This window comes from Homarus americanus, unplaced genomic scaffold (assembly GCF_018991925.1).
Source record: "Homarus americanus isolate GMGI-L3 unplaced genomic scaffold, GMGI_Hamer_2.0 scaffold51859, whole genome shotgun sequence".
NCBI classification, from domain to species: domain Eukaryota; kingdom Metazoa; phylum Arthropoda; class Malacostraca; order Decapoda; family Nephropidae; genus Homarus; species Homarus americanus.
In genome coordinates, this window is record NW_024711292.1 from 3458577 (window position 1) to 3477120 (window position 18544).

General features: G+C 37.5%; 2 protein-coding genes across 4 annotated transcripts in view; one reads left to right on the forward strand and one right to left on the reverse strand.

The window, feature by feature from the left end:
* The window catches only part of LOC121873223 (methylosome protein 50-like), an 8801-nt gene extending 3000 nt beyond the window's left edge, over window positions 1–5801 (reverse strand). The window contains exons 1-4 of one of the 2 annotated variants that reach the window (XM_042376730.1): window positions 5566–5801; window positions 2935–3025; window positions 1361–1542; window positions 528–682 (exon numbers count right to left, since the gene is read on the reverse strand). In XM_042376730.1, coding sequence (XP_042232664.1) covers window positions 528–682; window positions 1361–1542; window positions 2935–3025; window positions 5566–5634 — 497 coding nt within the window. In that variant the 5' untranslated portion in view covers window positions 5635–5801. Of the gene's footprint in view, window positions 1–527; window positions 683–1360; window positions 1543–2934; window positions 3029–5565 lie in introns of both variants that reach the window. The other variant, XM_042376638.1, reaches the window with a different exon arrangement.
* Window positions 5802–6083: 282 nt separating this feature from the next.
* LOC121873314 (histone-lysine N-methyltransferase SETD1-like) overlaps window positions 6084–18544 on the forward strand; it is a 36637-nt gene continuing 24176 nt past the window's right edge. For both annotated transcript variants that reach the window (XM_042376863.1, XM_042376937.1), the window contains exons 1-5: window positions 6084–6162; window positions 12296–12455; window positions 13027–13144; window positions 13584–13679; window positions 14815–14998. In XM_042376863.1, the coding sequence (XP_042232797.1) occupies window positions 12313–12455; window positions 13027–13144; window positions 13584–13679; window positions 14815–14998 (541 nt within the window). In that variant the 5' untranslated portion in view covers window positions 6084–6162; window positions 12296–12312. The remainder of the gene's footprint in view (window positions 6163–12295; window positions 12456–13026; window positions 13145–13583; window positions 13680–14814; window positions 14999–18544) is intronic.

The window sequence follows — 18544 nt, forward strand, 5'->3', positions numbered from 1 at the left end:
AAAACAGATACATAACAAAAAATCCTGCTTGAACATTTATAATTCTAACCCATATCTTTCCTATAAAATTTTGTCCATTTTTCCTTAAGTCTTTGTTAATTATCTGTACATTATATTTGCTTTCTTCAATTCTTTTATCAACTTACTACTGCCATATTCCTCATGAAACCCTCCATGTGAGAATTAACACATAGTGAAACATTCTATTTAATGGACTCTATATGAAGAGGAAAGTCCATTATATCGAGGGTCTGTTAGACATAAAACCTCCATCTAACGAACTACAGAACAGTATACCTGTATTGAGATGAAAGTCTGTTATACCTTGGGTCCATTAGATATAAAACCACCATCTTATGAACTATATTGAGATAAAAGTCTTTCATAATGAGGGTGTTAGATGTGACCCCCCCCCCCCAGTTACTGTTTCCATGGAGAAAGAATTACATTATATGGAGGTTTCACCGTACTGTATAGCCCCTTCAGTACTACTACTTTATATATCCATTACCATTGTTTCAAATCACCTCATATCTGCAGATCCAGTCAGAGCAGTTTTTCTATTGCATGTGACCTTCACGCAGGTAATGGCATCGAGGTGCTCCTCCACACGACAAACGCTTAACATCATAGTTTCGTTCTCCTCGGTTGATATTTTCAAGAATTCTACAGAGCCACAGTCCTGAAATAAGCTGTTAGTTTATATTCAAACAAGCGATGACATTTATTACATTGAGAAATATTTCATGAGTACTGAATCCTCTACTCTCAAATCAGCCAATACCCTGAAAAAATGTACATTTCCTTACACTGTACATAACTCGACAATAAAAGTCATATTTCAACATTCTAAAAAAATATCCAGTATATTAAAACAGTAATATGAAAAGAACAGTGTATACAATCAGATTTGCTACCCAGATGCAGTTATTATATGAATGTGAAATATGTACTGTACTTGTGGACTTGTGGAAATGAACATCAGCCAGAGAGAAATGAAAGGGTATCTTTTAGGTCTCTCACACACACACACACACACACACACACACACATATATATATATATATATTTAAAGACTGGATGGAAAAGACATAAGAAATATTTGGAAATGACTGAAGCTGGTGTGTGATATTAAGTTGTAAGGGTAACAGGGATGAAACAGTATTTTAAATCTTGGGACCCCAACAACCAAGACACTATGGTTGGACACCTGTTGCAGCAACTACCATATAAAAGACAATGACATCAATGAATAGAAAAACTGTACTGCATTTTCTCTCGATTCCAGCCACCCTACAGCGTAAAGGGGAAAAAATGCACAAGTAGGGAATATGGAATGTTAATAAGCACAATTTCTTACTTGTCCGATTAGAATTGTTTTTTCGTCATCAAGAAATACTCCATCAGCAACACCCGAGCCAACTTCATATCCAACAAGACATTTTTCCACGTTCGGGGCAAGTGCAGCATCATCGTAATACCAAAGGGATCCTCCCCAGTACCGACCATTCAGATTACTACTTCCCATGAGAAGGTGCCCATCTGGATCAAAGAGAAATATAATTATGAATGCACTGGGAAAAACTAATAAATCTGTTCATAATCTTCACTCCATTCACATCTACACAAAGTTAAATCAGTGTATATTAATCATAACAAGACTAAAGATAGTACAGTATATAAAATTACAAGGAGCTATGTAAATAATTTATAACTATTATGTGTAGTACTGTACTGTATAATAATCCCAAGTACAGTAATCTTTCTGTTAGCCAGAACTCTCCATTGCCTTGAATTTTTTGTGAGCATTCTGAGAAATTCTAGGAAAAAAATCTCTGCTCTGGGCATTCAAATGAATCTTCAAGCATGTGGATGGATAGGTTCAGAGTACTCATGAGTTCTGTGACTGCATGGGATGCCTATGATAAGCAAATGTATCTTGCAGCCAATCTCCTCTTAGCTCACTGTCTGCTGCCATTTGTACAAGCCTGTTTGCAAGCTCACTACTATTTTCACATTTTTCATGTATGATGTGTGGAGCAGTACTGTACATTACTGTACCAGGATATAATCAGCCAAGAAAGCCGTTAAAGCAATCTCAAAGACATAAAAAGTGATTACAGTTATGAATCCTATACTGTACTGTGCATCTAGTAAGTGTGAATGTACTGTATGTACACTCACAATAGAAATATTCTGCACCCTTGGCTCTGAAACCATCGGCAACGATCACTGCGACAGAAGCCATGGTGAATGCTATTAGATTTCTTGGTCTGGTGTGTCATATTGTATAACCCCGTAAAGGTGCAGAATAATCTTTTAGTGAGTGTACATGTACAGTACTGTACATAGCAGAGTGGACAGTGTATGCCTACTGTGTTGAGGGTCTATGTTCAGTATAGTGTGTGTACAATCCCTCCTTCATGGAGGGAGAGGAGAGAGACAGTTAGCAACACCTGCTACAGTCGATGGTACAGGACAAAGGCAGGCCATCTTGTAGTATCATATCACCATTTGGCCTACCTGTATCACAAGCTTGAGATGACAGCATCTGCTGGCGAGTACAGTATAGTGGACACAGTGGTATATTTTGTTTATTTACAATACAGTACTGTATATTGTAAGTGTCTGCACAAATAAATACAGCTCAGTGCCTGTCCAACTACAGTCTGATGCGGAAAAAATCATTAGTGCCCAGAAAAATTCCGGAGATGTGCAATATTTTCAATACAGGTACGGTACCCAGAAATCTCTCAAACCCAGAACCGCTTGGCACCAATTATTCTGGCTAATGGAGAGATTACTTATACAGTATTGTAATAATATAACCAGTACAGTACTGTAGTTTAAAAGTTAAAACCTGCACAACACAAACAAGAAGCTATGTAAATGATTAATAAAAAACAAAGGCAATACAAATCCACAAGTACTAACTTTTGTTAACAACAACAAAATCCAGATGTTTGTCCACCTGGCAGGGAGTTGTGTCAAGCCGATTCACCATAGTTGGGGAAACAGCCACATCCTGCTGAGTAAACAAACACAATCACTGGTCTGAGCACATGAACACGAACACATCAAATTTACTCGTACAAGTGATTCCTCTTCTGTCTATCTTTTTGTCTCTCAAATGAAATTATTTTAAAATACTATATAAAAATATTGAGTGTTATTATCCAACATCCACAACTCTCTGGGTTTGATAATACAGTAAGTAAAACACCAAGAACATAAAATTTCATAAATGCACAATACACATCATTAACTTTCCTAAACTAAGCTAAAAGTATTTGCTCACCAACAAGAAATACACTACAGGGTGCACAAAAATTATTTAGTAAAAGAAAATGTCTGTAACAGGCTGTGTAGATTAGCAGGATTTTTCATGTTCATGTGCCTCCCCATACACGTTTAACCAGTGAGGTCATCAGTGTACCAGGATTAATAACCTGTCAGGTGCAAAGTTCTAGGCCAGATGGTATCCTTAAGCCACCAACCCGGCTCGAATCAACGTGTCAACATTTCAATGGAACCACCAAGCTGAGAGGCTGTAGAAGTGAGGTGACAGGAGTTATGACCTTATGTGACAAGTCTTAATATAGATCAGATAATGCTCACTCAGGTGCCTTATTGAATGAATAAGATTTTGGGGATTTCCAATTGTTTTATTCATTAGTGTACAGTACACTGGTGTATTCACTCCCATCCCCAAGTAAGTCTCTTAATCTGCCACTGATGACTAAACCACATTAGAACGAGACCAATTCTTACTCAACCTAATTTGTTATAACTTTTATCGGTCAGTAAATGTTTAGGTTACCTCCACATTAATGTTTTATTCTTCAGGTGCTCCATTAGTAAGTTTATTTCACAGCATGGAGAGTAAATCTTGTGAAAAAGCAAGAGAAAACTACTGTACCATGAATTTACTTGTAAATACAAGCAGTACCGGTATGTACTGTATGCCACTGTTCATGTGTGCTCCAAGAAATGAAATATATGGTCTAGGCAGGAATGAACCACTGAACATTACCAAACCTAGATTCGTTCCAACCAAAACAGACATTACCCCTGTAGAGTACTGTACTGTAATTCAGAGGGGTTTACATTTGACACTGTGCAGAGGCAGTGGTTTACCTGCTTTTATTTTTATTCTCTTCACCACTGATCGGCTCGTTAGCCGCTTTGGCTATCGGTCACGTCTCTGTTACGCACTGTTGGCAAGTACTGGGCATGCACCGGTTCCAGTAATTAGTGAACTCTCCAATTAGCTGATGGGCCACAATGCACTATTGTTGTCCGCTAGTAGGGAACCACCGACAGAAAGATCCGCTAGCAAGAAATACTTTCTGTTATAAAATTTTCCACGTGATCCAGCAGGCATGTGTAAGTTTTATTCCATTAAAGTTAAGCATCTGTTAATGGAAGCTCTCCAGGATAGAATTCTGCATATGTTCCAAGTACTTAGCATCTGACTAAGCTTGTGGGTAAGGAAAGCAGGATAAATGCTGGTGCTGTTACACAGTGCTCAGGCTTCTTGACTTTTGCAGGAAGGTAACCACAAGCTTGGTATCTACTCCATTCTTTTCCCCACACCACACTATCTTGATATTTTTTATGAAGAGACTTTTAACAACAAAATTTTGGGTGTGAAAACACTGCATATTTACCACTTGTGTACGGGCCCTCTCTCTGCTGAATAAAATCGTCTGGCATTAGAACATTAAGAGTGGTGTCGCCATAGTGAAGGGGGTTGAAATTAAATTGTCAATTATGTCTGAATTTGGCAGGACTGACCCACTGACTCCTGCTGGTAGTCTGTCTGTCTCATTTAGGTATCACTCAAAAACACCATAGCATCTTCTGTTAAGGGGTTCACTTTGTGATCCTTTCTGTAACATTACAAGTGTTGCATTAGGGTAGAGTCCTTCATATATGATGTTACTGTACTCAACTTTATATTGTACTTGCCTATATTACCATTCCCACACCCTATACTGCTAACCAGACCTTACATAGCCAGCCAGGCCTCAATTGTGTTTTAAAATACCATCAAAATTTACATGGTATAACGTGAACCTTAGCTTAGGAACTTGTAAGGCAAATGAGACGATACTGTAAAGTTTGTCCATTTCACCATCATCAACTCGGCTTGTGTAAAATAGAACGGACATTGGCCAAATTCAAAGGAAATTATGTCCTGAAATTATCCGTTATCAGAAAACGTTAATAAATCTAAAAAAAAAAAATGTCTATTAATATACATGTCACTAGATGATTTCTATAGCTAGGTCCATATAATGTAAATATTCCTGAGTAAATCACAAATAGATAATCTCAACGAGTCAATGTGGAGTATGTATAAAATTATAAATCATTCCTCGGGCATACCACAAGACCCTCTTCATTCCCCCTCTGGTTAATACTGTATTGATTTACTAACAACTTCCCCCTCTTAACCGGGCCTAATAACCCTATAATAATTCACAACAACATTTTACAGCAACTAATTTTAATACAGACAAGAAAAAAAAATGGCTATATAAAAAAAAAGCTAATTTATACCATCTCTGCAGCTTGTTCTGGGGAGTTGATATCCATTTCATGATCTTCTCTCTCAGTTGAATTAGCCATTAGGATGTTAAATAGTCGATGGTAATAAACAGAGACGCGATTTTGAGAAGAGATAACCAGCGAGACCTTGGAGGTGTGAGTCCCGGGTGAGTCAGTAATGCCCCCCCATGTGCTCTTAGCCAGGGACTTGCTTGTGCTTCTCAGTCCGAGGTTCCCCCAGTTCTCACCTCCCCCCTCACCCAGGACCTCCCACTTGGTGACGTCACTACCCCTCTCATCAACCCTCGCATGTGATTGGTGCATCGTATTTCCCCTAACCAATAAGAATGATTGTTTAGGTTTGTGTTTAATATACTCGTTTTCGTATCAAATAAAATATTACAATCTATTTCAAATTTTATTATTTATTATTATATATAAATAATTTAGACAGCGTTTTGTTATATTTTTAGTGTAATTATAGAAGATGTCAACTTTATTATTATACGATGACTGCTCACCAAGCTTAGGAAGTGTTTTGTATCGGACATGGACTGCGTGAGATGGCAAACCAAACATTTTATGTAAAGTTGTAAGCCCTGACTCGTGGTAAGTGGTTTCCCTTTTAGTTATCATGTTCTTAGATACCCTGGCAAGAGAATTATTTCGTTTAACATGATGGAAGTCTTCATATGAGCCCAAAGCCATAACATGGACTCACTCGCTACATTCAAGACTTTTTGAGTGGTTTGTTAAATAATATTAATGAGGTTTTATAATAATACTCTTCTTTGTTCGGTATTGTTATTTGACATTTTTTTAGATCAAGTTTTACGTATATAGGTTTAAAGTTCCATATTTGAGAGAGTTAGTGAGTAGGATTAGGGCCGGTGTGAGGAACATTCATTATAGTGCTGTTATTCCACCTAAGTTAATTTATTATTGTTAGGGAGATAAAGTTATATATCACCAGGTTCTTTTATGTCTGTTGGTTTTCTTCCTTAGGTGACATGTCATTGTATCTTTAGTTACATTGTTTACACCTGGTAATTTGATGTGTCTACTATTATTTTGTTATAATTACCCTTTAAAGGAATACCTAAGGATATCTAGGAGGTTTGTCTGTGTATTAAATGCCCTAAAAGAAATACAGACATAACATTACATAAATTAATGTAATATAAACAAAGTTAATATATGCTTACCTGTTACTTCATGGTGGCAGTGTTGCAGTTATCCTGATTTTATTATTAATATGTTGTCACTCCTCGTAATGTACAATATTAGAGTTAATCAATTATCTTTGGATGTAATTATCATATTCAAGACCATAAATGATTTCTTAAGGTATTAGTACTGTATGTCGAATGTATGATGAAATGATTTTATGAATGGTATATGTACTGTTTACTGTGTCATGTTGGCCACACTGACAAAAGGGTTTCGGGGTGTAGAATGTTTACAAATTTGGTTAATGTTATCTGACAGAGTTTAGTTAGGCCTATACCGTGTATAAGGAGAATTTGATAAACTTCACAGATATTGAATTGGTCTATATGACAGATGGTTTCAAGAAATGATGAAGTATTTGTCATTACCCGGCAAGATATTATTCGTCACCATCAACAACAACATTACCGTTTGTTATTGTCATGTGCTGTAATGGTTTTGCTTTGGGTAATGTATCTCAGTGAGTCTTAGAGGGTGAAAGGATGACACATGGTAACATTAATGGAAAATGAGGAACAAAATATTTATGAGGTATCATTACAGACTTACAGAGAGGAGAATTGAGAACCATAATATATGTATGTACTGTACTGTATGTGTCATGGCTTAACTAGACATCAAGACCACATTGGGAAAGCCGGGAGAATAATGGATTCACAGGATGTTTCAATATTTATTTCCAGTAACTACAGTATTAAACTCTTCAAGTCTACGGTGTCATAGAGAAATTGTTGAAAAAAATGAAGGATACTTAAAAACCACTGAGAAGTTTATTCTTTTATGTTTTGATTGAGCAGAGTTCATCATCATCACAAATTGCTGAAAATTAAATAAAAATGAAAAGTTCTTTGCTGGCGTTAGTGTAGTGAAGCAAATAAGTAGATTAATTATTCAAAGCTTAAGTGTGTAGGAGGAAATCTCTTTGATATTGTCTCTTGAGTATCACTAGACAAGATATTTAACTTAAGGAGTAAAGTGCAGATTGGTTGAGTTATGTTAAGAGTTATTAGGTTAATTTGGTTAACATTAGCCAGGATGGTTAGGTAAAGGAATTCTAGGAGGATTCATGGTAATGCTATAGGTGTTGGACTCGTGGGAAGGAGCCACTGTGCTATTTAAGTAAAAAAGGCAAAATCGATGAACTTATACCGTAATGTGCAAGATCTGTAAATTCTGTTTATTTTTTTTTACATTATTAATATTATTATTAACCCACTCCATGCTCAGGGCATCAGAGGAGGACATGGATGGCTAATGGCCCAGCACGCTCGTGGCAGCAAATGATTCACCAATTCTCGTGCCATCAATTCGAACTGTATTGGTGGGATCACATCCTGTAATGGCTGCTCGGAGGCTACATGGGCCAATCAGGTGCAAGTTAAATCTTGGTGCTTAGGGGGGTAATGAGGGGGTGGGGGCAAGGCTGCTGTCTGCATTGATTGTATAGGTAGATCATGATACAGAGGCGGTGTGGCTATTACGTAAACCAAAAAGATGCTTTAATGCTCCCATGAGCCATTGAGAATTGGTTTGTTCATAGCACTTTCACTTCCTCATCGTCCTTCTAAGTGCTTGAGATATTGCTGAGGTGCAGTCATAGACAACATGAGATGGTGACAGGCCTTGACGATGAGAGTGGGCCAAAAGTTAGTGAGGTGGGTGAAGCTTTGCCCACCACCAACCACGCCACGAAAATTTTACGGGAGGCGTCGTGTTGTGATAAGTGACAGTGACATTGATAGTGTTGATCGTGATGGTGGTGATTACGAAATCACTGCATGTGATGCTGAACAGAGAGATGATAGTGATAGAAGCAGTGAGGTTGACACCCCTCCTACTCCCCCACCCCACACAGCGAGCGCGTGATGACTGGCGTAGGTGAGTGGGAGGGAGAGGGTACGGTACACCAAGCCACAGCACTTCACCAACTACAGTACCTGAACCTTTTGTGTGGACTGACGGTGATGATTTCATCCCTAATGACTACAATTTTGATGATACGAACTGTTATCTTATTGACAGAGTGTCAGCAACAGAAGAAAGTAGTGAATTAAATTTTTTCATGGAATATATGGATAAAGAATTGGAACAACTTATAGTGTACAAAACCAACAAATACGAGAGATATGTTGTGACACAAAGTTCTCCGTCTCCATCACAAATCTCACTGGTGGTATGACACAACTGTTGGAGAAATGTGTGTGCTTTATGGACTGTCAATACTAATGGGAAACGTGAAAAAAATTATCTGAATAATTAATGGCTACATAATCATTCTGTCAACTCCAATTTTCTCTTAAGTAATATGCCTGATGACATACTGTATTATAATATTCGTCAATTTTTACACTTCATGGATATTGAACAATCTCCTCCACCAGGCACTGATAGAATTTACAAGATCGGGGAAGTCATGAACAAATTGCTTGAGAAATTTAGATATTTGTACAAACTGAACCAGAAACTTGTGATTGATGAGTCTCTTATGCTCTTACTTGGCCGCTTAGTGTTCAAGCAATGCATACCTGGCAAGAGGCATAGATTTGGCATCAAGTTGTTTATATTGTGTAATTGCAAAAGGGGCAAGGGAAGGAAAGATGGGACCAGGAGCCATTTAAGCGACAACTAAATCAAGACCAAAGTCACGAGTGACTGAAAGGCCGGGAGTAAGTGCATGGATCTGTCACAACAAACTGCTTCTCAATCTTCGTTTTCCACACTCTGCCACAGCCAACCTGGTAATTACATAATTTTTTTCAAATTTTTTTCCATATTTGTGGGGTTAAACTGTAGATTTAGAAGATTTTTTTTTTTATAAACTAAAAAAATACATTCACGAAACAATGAGCTTGAGGCGTGGGGGAAGTAAATAGTGTGGAATGGGTTAATAATAATATTCTTATATAAGTATATAGTAATATAAAGGGAACATAGAGTTACTCTTGTCTGACCAGCTGTACATCCTTCACCAAAAGTTTATTAATGTATAGTTAACAAGTCCTATACGTAGTTTCACTAGAAATAACTTCAGACCTGTATAACATCTCACAATCTTGTACAGGTGCACATAGTGGCTAGGTATTACAGCTGTCTGTTTGTACATATCTCCCAAAAGGTAATTCATTTCACAAGTCTTGAGTTTCAGTTGAATTGACTTCTAGCTGTGAAAACAGTCTAATCATCTTATACAGATGTGCTATGGTTTTCTTGTTACAGGTCAGTGATTTCAACTGATTTGTTGTTCATAGAAGCATCCGTGCCAAAAAACACATCTTTTGGGGGGGGGGGGAGCAGAGATGGTGATTTTATGATGGGAACTAAAATGTGGCTACAGTGTATTTGGAAAATCCATACAAATATATATATATATATATATATGCAAGTAAATCACTGTAGGTGCGCGTGATCTAGGTATATGCTGATAACCACAAGGAAAGAAGAAAACACGAAGTTCCCAAGCGCTTTCGTGAATTACACGAAAGCGCTTGGGAACTTCGTGTTTTCTTCTTTCCTTGTGGTTATCAGCATATATATATATATATATATATATATATATATATATATATATATATATATATATATATATATATATATATATATATATATATATATATATATATATATATATATATATATATATATATATAAATTTTTAAGCTTAAAAAGGTTTTAGATTTGTCATTAGTTAATGAATGAGATTGTAGAGCAGGTGGTTTAGCACTCCACCTGGGGTACGTCACTGACCCGGGGTACACACACATTATTGAACACTATTTGTTTATAACCTTTTAAGTTTATACTGTTGACTATACAGGTACCTGAGTCACATTTGTGCTCAGTTATAAAACAGGATATCAGGGTAGCTCCCTCATTTATCGGCCTCTTATGGTACAGCAGGAGTGTACGTATCTCACCAAATATATTAAGGGTTTGAGTCCCGCTTGGCCTGGATGCATGTGAGAAGAGTGTTATCCTGTGTGACCCTATGAAATGTTAGTCTTTTTTTTTGTGTGTGTGTGTTTATGCTGGGAGTTGTATTAATGATAATCCATTTGGTCTGAAAATTTTTTGTCAAATGCCAGCCTTTATTTCATCTGTCACTCAGGAACGTTCTTTTAAGGCTGAAACTATTTTCCTTGGATTGGCATCCAGGAAAGCAAATACTCTTTATCTGTTCCCATATCCTAGCAATGAAGAAGATGAAGTGGTTCTGGGGATTACCTTTTCATCTTTGGTAGTGTCTGCCTGGCCAAGTAGGACCTGCTCTCCTTTTCTTATTGTTTTATCCAGAGCCTATCCAAGTTCCTGCTCAGGGTTTAAATAGGAAGGTGTGTGGGGAGGAATAGTTTTATACAGTATCCAGTGCTTCAGTTTTTTATACCCCATGACTGGATTTTCTAATACTGTATTACTTTTTGCCCTAGTTTTGTACTTCTAGTGGGAGAAGTTGTTTGTACCTGTAGTTGTTTGGAAACATTCAAAGTTTCCTCTTGGTTGGTAAGGTTTTTCTTTTAATAACTTATAACCTACTTTTTGGTGTCAGTATGGACTTGATCATGACACACATGCACTTAAAGCATATGGATTAGGCTTTATGGGACTGTAAAAAATTGATACCCTCGTAGGGGGTCTCCAGATTTAATTTCCGAGAGGCATTGGGTCATCAGTTTGACATTAGTCACCCCGTTGCCCAGCATAATGCAGTAGAGCTTCATTGTGCTTAGTTACCATAAATGAAAATTGCAAAGATTGAAAACTAGTGTAGCTAACTCCCCCAGTGAAGTGCTTTGGGAGGAATTTAGGTCATAAATGAAGTTTTGATTCAGAAACCCCATTTTATAGTTGAGCTCAGATTTTGGTTTGTTCCTTCCTCCCAGTGGACAGGAAGTCACAGTATTCTGCTCGAATGGTTAGGAGTGAAGTTTAGAACTCAAATACCTTGTATGGCCAATCCAGACAAATGTGCAGTGGATACGGTACATGCTGAGTGTGGCAATACACATGAAGATCCATCATATGAACTTGGTAGTGACAGGGAGTAGCTACAGCAATAGTAATTAGTAAATTAGTCCTGGGATGTGCCTGGTGTATCTACCCATAGAGTTAGTGCTATAACATGCGAGTCCCTTAGTCTGAGCTCAGCCATAAAAAGAGATCTTTGGGTCAAGCCTCCATATGTCCTGTACATGTACTCGAATTTTTTGTGATTTATGATAATCAAGGTTCACTATGTTTAACTTTATAGTTACAGTACTGTATTATTTTATTATTATGTTGTAAAGTATTTTTTAACAAACATCAAACATGTGAATAGAAAAGGGTGTTCATGTATGTAATTTTTTTACAGCATTATGTAACATTAATTTTTACTGGATCTATGGATTACATTTATACTTTTATGTGTCAGCAACTATATTATACAGTGCACGTAATCTCCTTTTACATACTGTACTGTAATTTGTTATTTTTAAGTGCAGTATTGTCTCTTGTAAGTTAAATTCTTTCCTCCTAGGGGGCTGGCACCATACCATGGAGCAGCGGCCTTTATCTCATCATCCGACAAAGCACGGGGGACCACAGAAACATGCACCTCCTCCACCACATGCATCCAAGAGGAATTACAAGTTGCTCATTGACCCAGTGCTTGTTAATGGTGCCAATAAACTTTATAGGTAAGAGTGGCAATATTAATAGTCATTATTTATAGTTTATGGTTAAGACTGAAATGAAATATACCTGCCTTTCAAGTATTCTGACCAACCCTTTGTTTTTTTGGCCTACTCTAAACATTTTTTTTTAGGATCTGTGTAAGTTTATTTCATATTTTGTTGTGCAATAAAGAACTCTCCCTAAAACATGGGATCGGCCATCTTGAATCTGATGAGACTACATGACACTGTACAAGAGAAACATGACTGCATCTGTCCTGGCTGTGTTGTCTGACAAATGTAGACACTAAAAGGATAACAGTAATCTAACGTGTCTTGGCCCTCACAGATCTTTTACACCAATCTTCAAAGAATATCATTGTGAAGATTCTATAGATGTCAAAATCAGATGCTCAGAATCCACACAACCTATGTCTCAGTAAAAAATAGAATACAAAATAGTAAAAAATGTTTAAAGTAAAATATTTTCCCTGTCTACCTACCCAAAACGTCCAGGGTATGTAATAGGAATTTCAGGCATATGCTTGTACACTGACCAACCTTACGTGAGTTCTCTACTGCTTATGTTATTCAGATTTGAGGGTATCGTAGAGGGAGACCCCACTTATCCTCCTGTTGTGCTCCGGGATCCACGCAAACCAAAAATATGGATTCGACCAGAGACTATGGACCTTACTGTTCCTCGCTTTAAGGTAGTTTAGATTTATGTCTCTTGATTAATATGGACTGTTAATTATCCATATCATCACAGTTAATGTATAGTGAATTAATTTTGTATGATATAGTTGTATGTATCGTGTGTGTGTGTTAACTTTTTAATTTTTAATGATTACATTATAGTATTGTGTGATGATCATGTGAGATGTGTACAACTGATGTAGGTTCATGACTTATTAACCTTTGGCTGCTGTTTACAAGACCCCTTTTAAGAGGTCTGGTTTGAGTAGAAAGATGTACAGTGACATTTGTGAAGTAGTTGCAGTCTCCTGTGTTCTTGGGGCTAAATGGGTTTTGGCTACATGAATGTGATGGGTTACTATATGAACCACTTAGTCCAGACTTAATCATGATGTGGGATATTAAGATCGTTCCTCCGTTGTGATAACCTTCTAATAAAATTGTTAATTTCAGATTGATTCTGATTATGTTGGCCCACCACCTCCTTTAGAAGTCACCATCTTTAATATCAATGATAACATAGATCGGCAGTTTCTTCATAATGAAATTGTAAGTTCATACGATAATGAATGCATGTACAGTATTTATTTTTTGTACAGTTTTAGTGTAATAAGCTTATAGCACAGAATATAATTAGTATAATAGAAATACCTATTGTACTACCATTACCACTGTAACAGTAATGTTCCCAGCAAAATGCTGTGATAGAGCTGACAGTGTTACTTGATGCTCTTAATCCAGTGGGAAAAAAAACAGGATTCCATTCTAAAACCGATAGTAATCCACAAGACTGCTGGCACTTAAACTTATCCCTGTAGGGAACTTGTGTCTCTGGCTAAGGGTGATACCTGAATACAGTATCTTAGCTGGTACTAAGTGAATATATCCAGTTAAATAAGAGTTTCATTACCTAATTTCTGGATGTTAATATTGAGCTTTAACTTTCATCAATGAGTTAGGTACATCTTTACATTCCCAGTCAACAGGAGTATTCATTGTATGAACCCTTGTGAGTCTGAACCCTGGAAAAATCTGGCACAGGTGGGTACAGTGTAATGTGGTAATCACCCAGAAATAAAATAAAAAATGAAATCATTACAGTGAGTGGGAGGTTAGGGGAAGTGTAATGGTGTCACAGGGTAGGGGAGCAGGTAAGGGTGAGTGGTGCTGGATAAAGAATAATATCAAGAGAAGTGATGATAGAACCTGGAAGAGGAAATAATATGCCTTTGTAATGTTTCATGGAATATTTATCTTGGTTCATTTGTCATGGTAGGAGCACACAGTCACAATTCCTCGTCATGCTTGCATACCCAAACCCGTCACTACCACATTGGTGAGGGAAGGCAGGAAGAGGTACCCTGGCAGCACTAGTACTGTACCTGATACTTAAGATGATAAAGAAACAACTGTGCAGCATCATGATTTGTTACTCTATATTCTATGAGCAAATTTTCACCTGTCTTTCAGTTTTGACTAATAATGGTCACAGAAGGGCTGTGTGATCTTCAGCTTGCCTCCAGTTACATAATGCCTAAGGGTTACAGAATAAACCCTCCTAGTTTTTTACAAATAATGGCAGGTTGTTCCCTGCTGACTTTGTTAAAAATAGTTTTCAGGATTGACCCTACTTTAAATGAGCAAAGTTTATATTCATCAGTTGCACCTGTTGTTTCTCTCACAGGTTAATAAGCACCAGTGTGGTTCTATACAGCAGCTCGACATTTTCACACACGAACTCTCCCGGAAGCACCTGGGAGTGGCGAGGCTCGTCTTTGAGGAGCCCGAGTCTGCCCGCCATTGTGTCAAGAAGCTCAATAATGCCACTCTTATGGGCAAAGTTCTACAAGTGTTCCTCGATCCTTTTGGTATGATCTTTAGTAGTTGTAATGAGGCAGTACTATATATATATACACATATATATATATATATATATATATATATATATATATATATATATATATATATATATATATATATATATATATATATATATATATATATATATATATATATATATATATATATATATATATAATATATATATATATATATATATATATATATATATATATATATATATATATATATATATATATATATATATATATATATATATATATATATATATATATATATATATATATATATAAATATATATATATATATATATATATATATATATATATATTATTTTATATATGTATGTGACACTTATTCTCTCCAACACTACAAACACAATCAAATACGTACACCAATAAGGCGCATTCCTTAACTAAAACTTTAAATCACTCACTTGGGAATAAAGTTATAAGGCGACATAGAAATTATTAGAAACACAGGTAAATAATAAATTTAAAAGTATTAAGAAATGTTAATTGCACATATGAACAGGCCTTTTAAGGGCTTTCACAAAATAATATCAGTCACTTAGAAATGGTATTAAAAAATAAGAAATTAACTACTCTACAAATGAATATTCCTAAGCGCTTTCTAACAAAATAATATCACTAACAAAATTATAGCACTCCCAAACAGGTGTACACTCCTAACCTAACCTAACCACTTCTGTGGGAACAAGGTTATACCTGAGATCAGAATGCGAAGAATTAGAGGCATTAAAGAATCAAATCACAGTATCACTCTGGTTCCACTTAATGGCAAGCCAAAAACATTCAAAAAACACTACTATCAAAAATTATTTAGTAAATATTAAACTACACACGCCAAGATAATATCAGTCTGGAGGAATGTGTTAACTACACCTGATAAGTGAAGATGTGTTCCTCTAGGTATCTCCTAGAGTTTGTGACCACGGCTCCCAGTGTGTGTGTGACCATGCCAATATACTAGATAGCTCTCAGTACTTAGTGCCCATGGGCAGGAAGAGAGTGAGCCAATCGACTCAAGAGTTGAGAGAGAGCTTAGCTTCTCGTTAGCAAGAGGGTTTCACTGTTGCTCTGGACATGTGGTGTTAGAGTTTATCGCCCGCTGGGCACCCAGACGTTGATTCCTCAAGAGATCCTTGGTACCTCATTAAACAGTGATGAGGCCACTTGATCAGTCCACTTGGCCATAATCGCCACCTCAATCATCGAACGCAGTTCAAACCCAGTCAATTCGCAGTCAAACCGTCAACCTGTCAAGTGGGTCGATGGACGCATGAACGCCTTTGCTCAGTGAGTGCTTCCGATTGGGAGGAGAGAACCCGCCAGTTCTCATAGCTTGGGCCTACGTGGATATATTTACCGCCTAACTAATAACTCTGGGGACACCGTAATATTATTCAGACTGCTAAACGATCTATAATAATTTCAAATTCACTAATAGTCCTTAACTTCATGAATCGCATCATTAATTCGTAAATCATATTTAATATCATAGGCTTAGTTCCGCACCTTCAAGCACGAAAGTGGTAGCGCCTCAGCGACCTGAATGCTCAGTATCACTATGGCGGGCATTTGAAATTACTCTGAAATTTCTGATATCGCCAACGACCCCTAAAAGACAGCACTGTCCTCATGTGCTGAGAAACATGCATGTTTACCCTAAAAGAGTTCTATGGATCAACTCACCCCTTACAATGCACATTCGCTTCCTTTTTTCTCCCGCCACTTCACCCTAAAGACAGCACTGCCCTCATGTGCTGAGAGAACAATCAAACTACCTTCAACTCTGTAATTATTCCCACTCAGTAGCTAGCAACTCCATTTCTTCCTTGCAGCCCAACCTCAATCCAACCAGAACATCATCTCTTTGCCCGGCCCTTAACTAGAGAACCAATGTCAAAATTATGCTCAGCCTAAAAACAACAAACATGCTCTCCTTTTGGCCTGGGCCCCCTTGAACCAAGAGGAACCAGTGTCAAAAATACACAGTCCAAAACAAGACATGTTTCTTGCCTGGCCCTTGAGCCAAGAGGAACCAGTGTCAAAAAAAATACTCAGTCCATCTCCAACATGTTTCCTTGCTCTGCCTGAACTAAGAGGAACCAGAAAGGTCAAAAACAATACTAGTCCAAAACAAACATGTTTGTTTTGGCTCCTTTGAGCTAGTAGGTACCAGTGTCAAAAAATACTCAGCCCACGCTCGAACCTCATGCCGCAGACAATTTCTGGATAATGTACCAGTCCATCTTAGAAAGCCCTGGATATAAATCAGACCAATCCCGGCCATGACAGTAACTCAACTTCGCCATGACAGCAAACCACTACTCAACGCATATCTTGACTCAACCATCTTCCAATCCTCTGCCCTACTCCGGCCAACCTCCAACTCACCCCCTACAACCCGTTTTTCTCATTACCATGCACCCTAAACTGCAATCGGTCGCCGCTCTTTGCTTCAGCTGAGGGCTCGACAACCTCTGAACTACTTTCACGCATTCTATATTTCACCTGACCTCACACTTCCTGACTGCTGGACGTGGTGCCTGACATTCACCCCCTTGTTTCTCCCTGAACCTGAATGTGCGCTCGGAGACTCTACTGAACCTGCGCATTTGTAAGTGATAATCTCCCACCCTTCTCGAAGGCACCAATAAAACTCATGTGTCAGTTCTCTTCCTCCTCATACACATCTCTACTGTCAAGCCTAACCAACTCAGTCCGGGCACAAGGATGAGCATCAGTGCGAGTTCAATCCCTACCATTGCTAACCAACACATGATGGCGTTCATTATCCCAACCACAGTACTATCAGTCACGACATTAAAAACTACGCTCTGCTACCATTTGTAACCGGTCGGAATTTGCTGGACTTTAATTTCTCACTTGACTTGGGGTTTATTAAAATTTAATAGATGGTAAAGGCAGTGGAAGCGCCCCTTTGAGAAAAATCCCGAACCAGCACAAGAACACTTAAATCTACTACACAAAATGAACTGTCCGTGACCCGTGGAAGGATAGCGTCTGTGACTGGGATGAATGAGACACACTGTAAAATTTAGACACTTATATTCCCTCCAACACTACAAACACAATCAAATAATGGTACACCAATATGCGCACCTCTTAACTTAAACTTTAACCACTACTCTGGGGAATAAAAGTTATACATGACATAGAAATTATTAGAAACACAGGCAACAATAAATTTAAAGTATTAAGAAATGTTGCTTGCACACATGAACAGGCCTTAAGGGCTTTCACAAAATAATATCAGTCACTTAGGAAATGGTATTAAAAAATAAGAAATTAACTACTCTACAATGAATAGGCCTTAAGGGCTTTCAGCAAAATAATATCACTCAACAAAATTATAGCACCCCAACAGGTGTACACTTCCTAACCTAACCTAACCACTGCTCTGGGGAACAAGGTTATACCTGAGATCAGAATTATGAAGAATTAGAGGCATTAAAAGAATCAAATCACAGTATCACTCTGGTTCCACTTAATGGCACAAACATTCAA